Source organism: Penicillium oxalicum, chromosome VIII, assembly GCF_001723175.1.
Source record: "Penicillium oxalicum strain HP7-1 chromosome VIII, whole genome shotgun sequence".
Classification (NCBI taxonomy): Eukaryota; Fungi; Ascomycota; class Eurotiomycetes; order Eurotiales; family Aspergillaceae; genus Penicillium; species Penicillium oxalicum.
In genome coordinates this window covers 275,434-289,445 of record NC_064657.1, presented here as the reverse complement: position 1 = coordinate 289,445, position 14,012 = coordinate 275,434, and the positions used below count along the sequence as shown (strand labels likewise).

General features: G+C 49.1%; 3 protein-coding genes across 3 annotated transcripts; 1 reads left to right on the top strand and 2 right to left on the bottom strand.

Moving 5' to 3' along the window:
• Nucleotides 1-929: 929 nt before the first annotated feature.
• POX_h09459 (Mediator of RNA polymerase II transcription subunit 5) lies at nucleotides 930-4,315 on the top strand (the record flags this gene model as incomplete). The annotated part of the gene is made up of 6 exons (XM_050118213.1): nucleotides 930-1,521; nucleotides 1,595-1,845; nucleotides 1,896-1,958; nucleotides 2,044-2,550; nucleotides 2,608-3,079; nucleotides 3,195-4,315. The coding sequence occupies 6 exons, from the start codon at nucleotides 930-932 to the stop codon at nucleotides 4,313-4,315; spliced, it is 3,006 nt and encodes a 1,001-aa protein (XP_049965000.1).
• A 162-nt stretch (nucleotides 4,316-4,477) lies between these two features.
• Nucleotides 4,478-4,895, bottom strand: POX_h09458 (uncharacterized protein; the record flags this gene model as incomplete). Its single annotated transcript, XM_050118212.1, has 2 exons — nucleotides 4,478-4,536; nucleotides 4,718-4,895. The coding sequence occupies 2 exons, from the start codon at nucleotides 4,893-4,895 to the stop codon at nucleotides 4,478-4,480; spliced, it is 237 nt and encodes a 78-aa protein (XP_049964999.1).
• Nucleotides 4,896-9,629: 4,734 nt separating this feature from the next.
• Nucleotides 9,630-9,830, bottom strand: POX_h09457 (uncharacterized protein; the record flags this gene model as incomplete). The annotated part of the gene is made up of 1 exon (XM_050118211.1): nucleotides 9,630-9,830. The coding sequence occupies one exon, from the start codon at nucleotides 9,828-9,830 to the stop codon at nucleotides 9,630-9,632; it is 201 nt and encodes a 66-aa protein (XP_049964998.1).
• Between the last annotated feature and the right edge of the window lie 4,182 nt (nucleotides 9,831-14,012).

Here is a 14,012-nt window from a genome sequence, read left to right as displayed (position 1 = left end):
GACAGCAAGAGGAACTCTGTGGCGCTAAGAGAAGAAAACTTCACACCAAAGAAAAACTAACACTTCCCAGGTTAATTATACGTAGTGGAAATACCCGTTTTGTGAGATGGAGATTCCCACGTAAAGATGGTCAAGTTGGGTTTTCAAGCGGAAAGTTCCTCTTTGTGCAGATGTAGGTGCCTAACTAATCCGCTTGTTTGCTTCATGATTAGTGATTCGAGTCTCTTCATGAATGCTTCCTTTAGAGCACCTTGAAAACGTCAAGTTTGGATTTGCGACTTGAATACTTCACTCTCTACCCGCCGCCTATCCACGCACTTGAGCAAGATGATCCCAGATTATCTGCTTCATGGATCTACGTTCCATTGAGGCAAGTCCACAATTTCGCACGACACCCATTATTTGATGGGCCCGATTTGCACTTTGATCATTTTCATGGAGGTCTTTGCGCTTTAAGGTTCATGTCGATCAAGATTGATCTTGAGAGACTACACTTCAACCTGTACACCAAATCATGTCGCGTCCTGGAAAGAGATCCATCTTGAAGTTCTGGTGCGTTCCAGAAACATGAGGGTACTATACAGTCTTGAATGTCTCCGGTGAAGTTCTACAGAAATATGCCAATATGCCATAGTACAGCCCCATTGAAAAGTGTCGCTCTCTACCATGTCAATAGCTTGAAGCTGCCTGCGCAGTATCATGCAAGCAGTCAGGCAGCCAGGCACCACATTGATCTGGTCATCTCACGTGATGTCTCAAGTCCACCGCTCTCACGTGACGGTTTCTGGCTACGCTCGGCCCAATCATCAGTGGGTCCAATCACGTCTGAACGGCGGTTCTCCCATGGCCTGGCTCTGTGATCAGGCCCTCGAGGATAAATGAACAAAGTTCTCGGGTTTCCGTCCCTGTGATGCTGACATACCTACACAATGCGGTCGGATATGTCATCAGTTGATCAATGGAAAACCTTCGTCAAGCGGTGTCTGGCACGCCGTGTGGATGTCGAGGAATTCCAGGACCTAACCCAATTGATGCAACGACGGGTCCCATTGAAAGAAAACGAGCTGCTAGATCTCTTGTTCGAGACCCGTTCCACCGTCAACGTCACTTGGGACCCCCTTTTGCCCGTTTATGTGGAAGGATTGTGTAAAGCCAGGCAGGTGAAGGCGGCCTCGGCATTGAAACGATTGCTGGCGCATTCAACCATCCGCAAAGGCCCAGAGTCAAAATGCAAAACATCGACTTTTATGACAGACATCAAGGTTATCCAAGATGTGATGCTCTCTATATCCACCGGTGCAATCCCCCGGGTGATCCCCGAGGCGGCTGAGCTATACGATGCCACGGCTGAATGGATTCTGGCCGTGGTCGAATGGTATAACCAAACTGCCTCGGAGCAAAATGGCGGAGCGAACACCTCTGCAGATGCTTTGTCTTTGTTCGAGTCACTGGGTATCTTGCTTGCGGCTTTGTCTGGAACCAACAAGGGATTGGAGATGCTTTCAAGTGACCATTACAAGGGTAAGTTAGCTGCTCATGTCTAATCGACAAGCAAGGATCATGAGAATCCGGCATGTACTGAACCGCCTTGAAGATCTTAGGACCAAACTGGGTCGGGCCTTGACCGCATATATACCTCTCTGCGTCGAGGTGTCCTTGCCTTTGCGGCAAAGGTTAGATGCGCTCCAGAAGGAGTTTAATCTGTTCGGTGACCAGACTTCCAAGCAATTGGACCAGTCGAGCATGCAAAGCATCAACGTCACCTCCCTTCAGTTTGAGGCTTCGGTTATGGATGGACCGGTCATCAACACGAGAGCTGGTCTCTATGTGTACCTCAATTCCATGGTCGGTTTCCTTCAATGATGCTGATGGCTATCATGCTAATCAGACTCCAGCTCGTGGGTCGTCCTTTGGTTGACGATGCTTTATTGGTCAATTACCTGACCAATCGATATGAGGTGTGTTGGACTCACCTACACTTTCGGCCCCGTCTGTTTAAACACCTTCGGAGAATATGATTTACTTATCAGGCATTTGATGTAGGGTCACCAAGAGGTCCTGGTGGTGGAGCTCACAACAGCCGCCTTCGATGTGCTCTGCAATGGAGTTAATCGTAATGAGTCGAGTCGAACAATGTTTTTGTTCCGATCATTTCTCGTCAACAAGCTCCCGGCCTTTTTTGCCGCAATGATCGCGGCCTCAATGGTGCCGATTCCAATGGAAATGTGCATCACGCAAGCACTCAGCCGTCTCGACCCGAACTCTTTCCCTTCTTTCTCTCAAATGTTCTCCATGCAAGGGAGCAGCATACTCTCCGATGCTCGTCAGGAGTTTCTGTTTGCCTGCGCATCACATCGACTGATCCAGGAGTCGAGTATTGAGAGACTGCTGGGAGAAAATCCAATGCAGACCGTGCCCGTGGGCGGTCCCTATCAGAAAGACGATCTCGTTTCACAAATCAACAACAGTCCAGGGCGTGCTGAGCAACTGATCGGGGAAATTGAGTCAATGGAGGGCAATGCAGGGGCCATTGTCGGCGCTATCACCGAGGTCTGTGCATCAAGTTCCTTCCCGCTGATGAATCAATTGACTGACCAGTCTTTCTAGGTTATGCTTAATCTTTGCAACCAAAAGGAAACAATGACGTTGAAAAACATTTGCAATTCCATATCCCGACGCCCGCAGACCTTGGACGTCATTCTCTTATTTCGGACGACGAAGCAAGTCTTGCAGCCTCTTTGCGCATTGTTGGATTCTTGGCACTGGGATGAAGATCAAGGCGAGAATCAACCTGTCTATGATGAGTTTGGTGGTATTCTTCTCCTCGTTCTTGTTTTCAAATATCGATACAACCTCACGCCTGCGGACATGGGTATTTCAAGCAGTGACTCGTTCATTTTGAAGCTCTTGGACCGTGGCTCTTGCAGCCAGAGACTGAATGAATTGAATGAGAAGCAAAACAAAGATCTCGGTGCTTGGATCGGGGCATTATTTATTGCAGAGGGCATCAGCGAAGAAACAATGTCTGCGTGCAGTCCTCAGGACTTTTATATGCTCGTCGCAACGTTGTTTGACCAAAGTCTCGGGGCTTGCGAGTCTGGCAAGATGGACTTTGAAACTCTCAAGGGCGGCTTCGAATGCAGGTCATGCACGTTTTTTGCCACTGTTGGACCATTTTGCTAACTTGACGCTAGATCTTCTCGAACCTTTCCTGCTCCCTTCTTTAGTCGTCGCTCTCATCTGGCTTGGGAATCATATCTGGCAATCCGAGATCGAGCCGGAGATTCCATTGAAAGCACTTTATTCTTTGGTCAAACCCAGCTCTATCTCTGGAGAGGCACAAGCCATTCACAAGACTGTTTTGAATATCACCGCCCGTCCCTTGGAGGAGCAACTGAAAGACGTCCGCACAAGACATCAAGCACGGCAAAACATCGATAAGATCTCGAACATTAAACCAATCCTTGATGCGCTTGATCCGTATCTCTCGTTCCGACGCGTCGGTGGTTGCTCTCGCTCCGAGCTTGATACGTGGGCTGCTCCAGCAACGGGGGGACTGTTGGGAAGTATTCGTGGGACCTTACAATCTCTGACCATGTGGAGTGCAAGCTCGGACATCAATCTCCAACCACAACCCTATACCCATCGTCAACTATTGGCGGGGATCAACTTACTGGGTACCACGCGCATTCTCAATACTCTGGTCGAGGAACTGAAACATCAAGCTCAAGCCGGTAGCGGCGACTTTGCGCTGGACATTGTGGCAACTATGGTCTGTGCTCCCATACCTGAATCTTTTGCCGTCGAGCAGAACGTGGTCCATTCCGTCGATCCCGCCAAAGAAGCCATGCCGCGCTGCGCCATTTTGACACTTCGCGACGCGTTGTCGATTCTCCATCAAAACGTGCCAAAGACATCCGAAAAGGATCCCTTGACTGCGGAGATCATTGTCCGTCTCTGGCGTCGCGTCAGTCTTCTCAGTGCGCCTCCTTCCCGTGTGTCGAATATCGATGTGAGCAACATTATCCAGAACATGGAGCTTGGAGTCGACGGGCAAAATCGGATGGATCTTGATATGACAGGCGGGACCGTGGATAATAATGGTGGTGGTGAGCATGATCCAGGCAACATTGACCGGATGTTAGACAATGCCGCCGCGGCAGCTGCAGCGGGTATGAATGGCAACGTCGGTCAAGATTTGGGACTTGGAACTGGCAGTGGTGGGATGGATGCAATTGATGATGTTCTCAACGCTGCAGACATGGCAGTGGGGAATCCCGAATTTCTGGATTTGGATATGGAGGGTATGTTCTAGGTGGCAGCGAGAAGATACAATTCAAATTTGCTTTGATTTTTTTATTCATATGATCAACCACATTCAGCATCGTTCAACGTAGCCCACATGATACTGGAGAGGCGTTTCCCCCCCCCCAATATCCTCATTTCGGGACACCCAATGCTTTCATGAGTCGATTGTTCATTTAGAAGGTACACCATGGTATAAGATCTCATCCCTTGATTGGCCTAGTCGGGCCACTGTATATCCATGCAAGCCCAAGCCAAGTATCACCATTTCCCTATCACCGCGTCGCCATTCAATTCTGTAGGTAATTCTCTCGGGACATTGTCATCCTATCAGTTGAACGAAAGCAGTACATTAGCCTCGTTCTCCAGATCCATCATCCCCAAATATGACCTCTTCCTCACAAGCACTTACAAACACCCAGCGCCTTTGTAAGCTTTCCAGCAAGTCTGGGGATTCCAGAATTCGGAGACATCTTCTCAACAAGATCCATCGGCTTGGGAATCAGTCCTCGACGAGATTCCGCCGGTAAGGGAGCGGAGGCGGCCAGCGCACACAGGGAAACAGTAGCGAGGATGGTAGCGAACTTCATTCTTTTGTTTCGAGGAAGAGCGTCTGAACTGTTGAACGCGAAGGGAGAGCGCGTTAGTTACTCTATGAGGTGGACATTCATATTCGCCGTCAATGGAAGCTCTCCTAGAACGAATTGAGTGTGACATACCTTGAAGTTGGTTAATGAGTGAATACAAAGGTGATAATTACTGGGACTGAAACCTTTGACGTGAGATAACAGGATGAGGGTAAATAGTTTCCGCAAAGACTCTCAGGGTAAATGGAAGAGGGATCCTGTCCTGATTATACTGGGGTGATAGTCGAACCCTCATTCCAATCAGTATGTGTTTACGCGTTTAAAATGTTTACATACATTGACAGAGTGGGCGGGATGTCTGACACGAGGAAATTTTTCTCCCCTCCACGCGCCGCGTCAAGCAAGAAAGCTCTTCGAATGTGAAAGGGGATGGAAGGGATGAGGTCAAATGTTTTCTTCAAGTGAGGGGACGTTCCAGTTTCTACACCAGGTAGCACATAGATACTCCTGCAGGGACTTGAGATTTCCGAAAGGATCAATCACACTCTCCTCGGACGACATTCGATTTATTTCTCCCCCTTTTTTGGGGGGAGAAGCTGAACCTTGATGGATGTTTCAGGGCGTAGAAGGGTATGCGTCGTTCCTGATTGTGCACACAGTACACGTATCAATTCGGAAAATTAGACTCTTTCAATCAACCTAGCAAAGAGCACTGATAAGTTACGCAATGCTTTTTTGGACTCTTTTTTGAAGAAAATGGCCTTCTCTGACTTGACCTTCTTTGAAATTGCGGTGTTTCTTCGGGACGCGGAAACTGTAATGACAACAAAATTCTACCAAAATCGCGATCGTTGAAAGCCCACGAAGTGGGCATTTGAGAAAGTTGAGAAAAGCAAAGGCATCGTCAATCCCGAAGAGAAAAGAAACGATTGGACTATTGATGTTTGTTTGGAGACCGGCAGTCTCACTAGTTTTCTATCGACATAGTCCTTGGTCAAACCTAGATCTGTTTTAATTTTTTTAGAATCGGAAGGGAGTCTACAGAAGAGATTCTAACCTTCCAGCAATCCGGTAGCGAAAGATGCATGTGCTTTTCCGCCCATCAAGCCGTTTTCTTGAGGCGCTGAGCTTGTCATCAAGCACATGAATGCCCATCTAGCTTTTTACATGGATTCTTGAGGTTGACGGGACCAAGACCATTTCTTGACCTCGCTCGAACCAAGATTTGCAAACGTGACTGGATCGACGGCCATCGATGACAACTAATGCCTTTGGATTCAGAGCAAGATGAGGAGGGTGTGGACATATCAAGGCGCAGCAGGCCCCGATTTCCTACACATCCACTTCGAGAACCTTGTAGTACTTCTCGGGTTTGAGCTACATCCTTCAAGCTGGAAGGACTTTTCATGTCTCAAGGCTATGTATACAGTTTGGCACAAGCAACCAGCTATCACCCGTACTCTCTAGCTGAGAGCCTTTGGCGAGATTTGGTATAGGTACCAATCCTCCATTCATTGGAAATAAGTATAAGCTTGTTCCTGGTACCCACTGCTCTCGGCGTGTATTTCGGTGATATCTCATCCACTGATTGGCGCGACAAAGCGAAGCTCGCACACATGCGGAAGAATCACACGTAAAACTAACGTTCTCCATCCCTACATTTACTTTGATTGAACTTTCCAAGGCTACCGATCCACACACAGAGAGACCACTACTGTACAGGCAGATTCTAGACTGAAGAATATCACTACGATGTTGAGGTTACAGCTTTTGCCGAATTCGGGAATTGGTTGCACGATTGTGGCTTCGAGACCGCGAGACACGGGAAGGACCCGACATGTCCAAGAATGGGGCGTGATCGACCAACACTCATGTGGTCGTGGTCTGGGATGAAGACAAAGCTGCGGCGGTAGATATGTGTTTGCACCACATTCACGAAGTTCACGAGGGAAAGGGGCATCCTCCGAGCGGACCTCCGGTCGAGCTTCATGGATATTGCACAGGTTGAGATAATTTGGAAACCTGTAGACTGGTTGTGAGCACACGCTGACAAGGGGAAAGGAGGAAGACATCATCCGATCGGATCATATTCGTTCTCATCCTTCCGTCGGCGTGGAGATATCGTCCGTATGGATGTGGAAGTGGCGAGGTGGCGATCGGCGGTGGGAACTTGACAAATCCACGCCCCCATCAAGAACCGGTGGAGGAACGATCGTTCGAACCGTTTCAAGAGCGGAGCGACAGCGACTCTTTTTTTTTAAAAAAAAAAAAAGAAAGAAAGAAAGAAAGAAAGAAAAAAAAGGGAAGACCGGCATGAAATGATAATTATTTCACGCTGATGCGAGCAACTTGAGCACAAAACAGAAGGTACAGTACTGTACAAATACTGTACGGTTGTATGGGAATAGTATGTATGGAAAGGATCAAGATTCAAAAGACGAAACACACACTGTGATATTTTGGGGGAAACTTGATACGGCCCGCACTGTATCAGCGTGTTGAATAAACACCACGTGCTCGTTGTATACGCATCTTCTTCTCCCTATTGGCACGCGCCCTTTCCAACCCGTTTCCCGTTCCCCGTTGATGAGGTTGGCGAGACAAATGAAAATGATCATGATTCCCATCATCTCACCGCGGCAGGCTACCGAGGAAAACCACGTCATCTGTTTAGGTAGAATTTCCCCGGTCAAGACCCTGATCATTCTCAGAATACCATCAGAGCCCCAGTCTGACTGACCTACTCTCCCATCATTTATCCATACCTTGAAGACGGCTCGCAACAGCGGAGGGGGGCTAATTCGTCAGTGAGGGCGACGATCCCATTTATGGTGGCACCAAATGAAATGATCGTGAACCTGGCGGTGGCGAGTCTAGACCTTTCTGGTTGGACTCGGCTTCACAGAGCATAGTGGCTTCCTAGGCTACTCCTGTTTGTACTAGGTATCTCTCCTAGTGGCAGGCTAGTACTGTATACTGCAGTATGCTTAGAGATCTGAATTCTCGAACTCTATCGCTTCTGATGGAAAAACCCTGACAGCTCCAGTCTGTCTTGGCCGCTGTTGTCTGTCACAGCACAGGGCAACCGACATTCACTCCGGTCCACGATGAACTTCGCCGGACTATGGACTCCAATTTAAATTCGACTTTCTAAGGTACCAAGAAAAAGTGGCATTTGTCACCTTACAAGGCCCCCCTCCTGCCCCCACATCATGCTTGCCACTTTTCTTCGACTAGTCAAGGGAGAGGAAAGGGGACAGAGGTCAATTTGACTGGGAAGACATCGCGAGACCAGGATCGTGCAGTAGTCCCGCATGCTCAATAGAGCACGTGCTGGGCCTACTACACCCAGTGTAGTTAAGTATTGAAGTAGCGGATTCTATGAGGTTGGGGCGAAAACAGAAAAAAAAAAAAAAACAAGAATCCGCTGGCTGTGACAAGCAGAAGAGGGGGGCCAAGCGAGTATAGCAATGAGATGGCATGGATATGAGCCGTTGGCTCAATGAGTGGGAGCGAGTGAGAGTGAAGATGTCATGGTGTCGGTTAGACCATGTCGATCAGTCCACTGATCTGCTCATTTACCGCTTGGAGAGGCAGTCAAAGGCTGAGCGGGATAAAAAGTGTCAGGTTGGTTTGGTTGCCTAGTGTGGACTCATGTGGACTCTCTCGGAGACCCGCTCATCTATCTGTCGTTGACGGAAATTACTTTCAACTCCTCACGGGACATGGATCTGTATCTCTTAGGACCCTGCTGCGTATTTCACTTGTCGAACCATCCCATGAGTGTACTGTAGCATGAGGGCTATCGATACGGCTTGTCTTGTGTCAGTTTGTCGATCTTGTGCTGGGTGAATCTATCGTATCAGTAGTCGGGAGTGTTTGGTGCTCCAACTGTTTAGCGGGGCTTCAGAACATGAATCATGCGCAAATAGCAACCCGATATTCGATTGCCATAAATGTCCAGAGAGCAGCCATTCCATCTTTTCACCACTCATGCGCAAGTTACGCAAGTGGTGCAAGTCACCATCGACGTCTGTACGCACGTTGTGTCTGTACCTGCGCTGGTCTCTGACCAAGGTCAACGATCCGCACGCGCAAGCGTCAACTCTTTGGCATTCCCTCATGACTAGTCAGATCTATGCCGGTGTGGCGTTACCTGGTGAATCTTAAATTCCATTTCGTCGTCGTGCAGTCGTACAGTAAGTGCAGAGCAGCAATACGATATGGAGGACCACTGGGACCACTGTACCTATCGAAATTCTCGGTTCTTTATCTCCGGAAAAGCGGAGGGCTCTTTCCGCAGAAGTCCCGCCGAGAAAGAGAGGGAATGGAATTTTTGGAAGAAAAAGTCCCTATTCTTGACGCCAGTAGCGCCTTTGTGGGCCTTTTCGTCGGGCGGATGCCGTGCTGATCCATCGTGTCGTCGTCGAGGCCACGCTAGAAACCAATAGACGAGGTATCTTTGAACAAAGAAATCCAACGCGCGTGGCGCTCTTCCCCGGTCGGACCTTGGTCAGCGGTCAAATGGGAATAAACTAGCATTGCATGTGGAGATGACAAACATGACCTATCAGTTGGTCTTTTGGACTACGGTATCTCCAGAGATACTCCCTGCACAGACGAAGTGAAGGATTCGCGGTCAAGACGTTGTTTTTGCTCGCTGTTGTCAGGTGGAACCGGCCAGCTCCACGGTTCGTTTCTTCGGGTGTTACCGGCTGGCTGAATTGAGAGGAACGTCTATCGTCGCTTAACCCAAGCCAGATCGTGTGTGTCCTTGGAAAGCCAGTTGGACTGACCGAACATGCATTGATTGCCGAGATGCACAGTCACAGTTCCATGGGGAGGTTCATTGGAACCATATTGTACGCTTGCATGTGAATGTTTGTGGTTGTGTCTTGTGTGGAAATGAGCATCCTGGTTCAGTGCGGCTCCACACATGGGTGATGGCAATAGTCTCCATCAAGCGTGCCGTGTCCTGGAGATGGCCTCGTCAAGCAGGACTTGTGGAGATTCATGCTTTCAAACCAAGCCCCGCTAGACTCTCCTTGTAACTCCGGGGCTCTTGGCAGATTTGGAACGGCTGGAACGGCCGGAACGGCCGGAACGGTTGGAATGGTTTATACTGTTAGTTGAATGTTTCGGTCCAGTCGTTGCTGATCAGCGCTCGATGAATTGATTAACTTTCTCTGTATTGGTAGAAGCGGCTTGCTATCTGATGGTGATCAGGTTGATCGTCCATCATGTCACAATTCACAGAGTCCAGTTTGTCTGTGAGGCGTTTTGGGGGGTCTCTCCAGGTAGAAAGTATCCGTAGGCAATATGCTGAGACGACCTGTCGAAACGTCCGGATATGACTGAGATCAGGGCATAGTACGAGTAGACTGATTGCTTTTTGTTAGTGTTGGGCATTTGCCGAGGGGATGGATGAGATCCATCTCTGAGGTATCTTGATGGATCAACATACCTTGGAAATAGACTTGCTGGAAACTTGCGACTCCTGTCGCTAGAACAGAAAGTTAGAGTAGTACAGGTACATGAATGGGCTGTAGCTGATGGTGTCATCTCATCCGGATATACTCCTACACGACACACGATATCGTGAGCGAAAATTATATCTGTGTCGTGATTATTGAAAAAAATATCCTCAAGTGCTTCGCCAGCCTGCAAGCATATATCAGCACACTTTCTGACTAGACAGGAAAACTTCTTTAGAATGACACTGCTCGCTTGTTATCAACAATACCTTTGATGAAGATGTTAGCCTATTCAGTCGTGCCGAACTGCAAAGATCATGGGTCAAAATTCTCGCTTTCTTCCCGACCAAAGCCCATCAGTTTCGGATTTGGTATCAGCTCCCTTGCCATTAAGAGGCATAGCATCGTCGTGGGCAACCTAGCGTTCTCGATGATTCTCTTTCGCAGAGAACAGAGTTTGGCTTGACGAAAACGAACACCTCCAATCTTGGCCCAGTAGCCCACGAGTCGACCACAGTAGAGACAAGACTCGTTCAGGAGTCGCGGTGTGGCCAAGTGTGCATCAAGCACTATTCGTGACATCACTGCAGCGTTCTCTCGTCTTGTCCCCGTTCGCTTGGGGGGTAAACCCTCTCTCGGTCCACCTCTATCACGTCCCGCTGTGGTCGGGTTCTCAATTGAGAACCTGTAGTGGTGGTGGTGGTAGCAGTCGTGGTGTCATATTCAACAAAAGTACCTTCCCCGGACTGATCTTGCCTTTTCGAGCTCTAGAGTAAATAGTCTGAATCCTACATTGCTGGACGCTGCATGAAGTGCATCTCGCGAATTGACGATTATACTGGAGATGGACAAGATCATGTAGATTTTGAAGAGAGAGAAAAAAAGCAAAAACTACGCTCGGGTATTATGTCCTGGGCCTTTGTCGATGCCATGGAGTGTGTCTGTGGTCCGAGTGCTGAATTCAACCTTGGATGATCTAGTCGTCTCTTTTAGGACATAGCGAGGGGACGGAAGTGCGACCTTGAAGTGGATGCTTGTTTTTCCCGTGTGTAGTTGTGACTCCGGTGTTTACTGAGTAGCATTGTACCAGAGTGATGACGATGTAATAATGATACCAATCCTCCCATCGTCGGGATATTATTTCCTTCTATGTTGTAGTATCATGAACTCGAGCTCAAAAAAGGGAGCCCTTTGAACACTCTCGCCCTGTTGGTGTTTCTTCACTCGGTATCGGGATTTAATCCGAGTCCAACTCGTGTCTCGGATTTGCAGATCTGGCTCCATCACTCGCTGCTTGGACCAAGATGGAGACTGTCGGTCGCATAGGGAGGTCCCGCCTCTAGGGCAGCGAGATCGACACTTGAGCTGATCAGTCAGGATCCACTAAGATGAAAAGAAAGTCTCCGCTTGAGCATCAATTCGCCGTCTTGGGGAAAGAACTAGACCTGCGAGCGGATGCAAATTCTTGAAAATTTCAAGATATTTCTTGTCGCTCTTTTTTTCTGGTGAATGGCGAGCGCGACTTGACGATCAGTCTTTGGCGGCCAAGGGACGTATGTGACCGTAGATCTGAGAACATGCATTACCGGCTGATGAAGAAGAATCCATAGTAGTATGCATCTCGGCTTGATTCACTTGGTTTACTTCTGCCTATCCTCTGGATATGTAGATCTTGCAATGGCAAGAATTGCCCAAATCTGCATATGTTGCGATCCAAGCACACTTGTCGATTCCAGCGACGGATCGCCGATGTGCCTGCCGCGTGCCCGACACGGCCGCCTTGAGAGATTCAGTGGGTGGGGACGAGTCGCAATCTTGCACGAGGCCGGACTTTGAGATCTTTCCGTCCTGTTTGAGCGGCTGGATGGCCTGGACGTGGCCTCCTCTTGATTCGCATCTCAGTAGCTGCACCGTGCTCATTGAACCACTATCCAATCCACTGGTCCAAATCTCTGCAGGGCCCTGATATCTTCATGCACAACCTCTGTGCAACTTTTCTGGTCCTATTTTTTTTCTCTCCCACAATCTAAATGAAGATCCACGAGTCGCGGGTCCAGGTGCAGAGAGATGCATGGCACTAGACACCAAAAGCTCTCCGTTCAGTTGCGGATGACAGGAAGTGATCCGTGCCCCCACGGGCCGCGACGGGCTCCAACCGTGTCTCGTGCAGCTTCCTGCCGAGCGCTCGACGACTCGCGACCAGAGAGGGAGAGAGAGAGAAACTGAGCACGTTCACCACTCCGAGCGAGCGCCCCACAGATTGGGCATCACAGCATCAATTTAGACTGGATATCGTATGGTCTCACCCTGGAATAGATTCGTGGTTAAGTTGTTTTTACTCCTGTCATCTAAGCGAGTCTTGATCTTGTTATTTTTTGTTCCGACTGCGCTAACATATACATAGTCTGTGCTCAGCTTATGATAAGAGCAAGATGGACGGATGTCATTCGTTCATAAGAATCCGCTTGATGGAGAAATATTGGAAGAGGCGTGACTGTGACGGTTAAGCTGCGGAAAGAGTATAACTATACGGTATAATGAATCTTCAGCTGTATGCTATGTGAACTAACAGCTAGCGGCATGAAATCGTGCAGCATCCGCCATCGGAGCGCGCGATATCCCTTATGGATGCAGCAACGGGCTAACCCTATTGAGGCACCTTGAGCGACCGTACAGTCGTCACGGACATTGGGGCAGAGTGCTTTTTTCTTTTTTTCTTGTATTTCTTTTGCTTTTCCCCCCTGAATGGACGAACGGGCTTTCTCTTCACACAAATCAATGACGGGATTGGAAGGTCCTTTCTCCAATCGCGATACGAGCAAACTAATCCTGTAAGCGGGAGAAACTTGATCCTGACAGTCAACGCAGTATTATCTCGCTAAGGGAGACAGACCGTGAAGATCAGGTAACCATCCGGATACATTTTCTAGTTTTGAGTCAGAAACAGCGTGATAAAGTCTGGTCAAAGCGCCCGTAGTCCGGGCGTTTCTTTTCTTCTGCCCCTCTACTTCTCCTGCCCCAGGCAAACGGGTAGTAGGAAAACATGTTCCGACCAATGCGCCCGCCATACAGTCTCACGATTCGACGCAAAACCTGCGGATCTATATTTGTCTCGGGGTCCCGCGACTCGTGCCGGAGTGGGGCAGCAGCACGGTCTCAATCGTTTCCCGCTCGAGTCTCGCGCTCCATTGATCGTGTATGGCCCTCGAGAAGACTCCCCGGGTGACCTCAATGGCTCCAGACGTCTACAGTCTTGCAGTGAGGTGATGGTTCCCGAGAGACTTGCATAGGCACATCCAAGTGTCCCACGGTCCACTGTCGACTGTCCACTAGGGCTCGCTGTGCCGCACGGTCTGACTTCGGCGCGGACAGTCCGGTCCTATCGGAAGATTTTCTTTTTTTTTGTTTTCCTTTCTTTTTTGGGATGGCTCCCGCCCTGGGAAATTTTTTCGTCACGGCTGCGTCCTGACAGCTGCCGGCATACAGGACTTGATTGCTTGACATGTGACTGGAGGTCAATGCATCATTGCGGACGGAGCGAATGAAATGTCAGGATTGAGAATTGGGCGGCAGCCGCAGTATCACCGAGCATTTGCAGGTTCCTTGATGGGGAGGGGGCCTGGACGGACTCGCGAATGCACAAGGT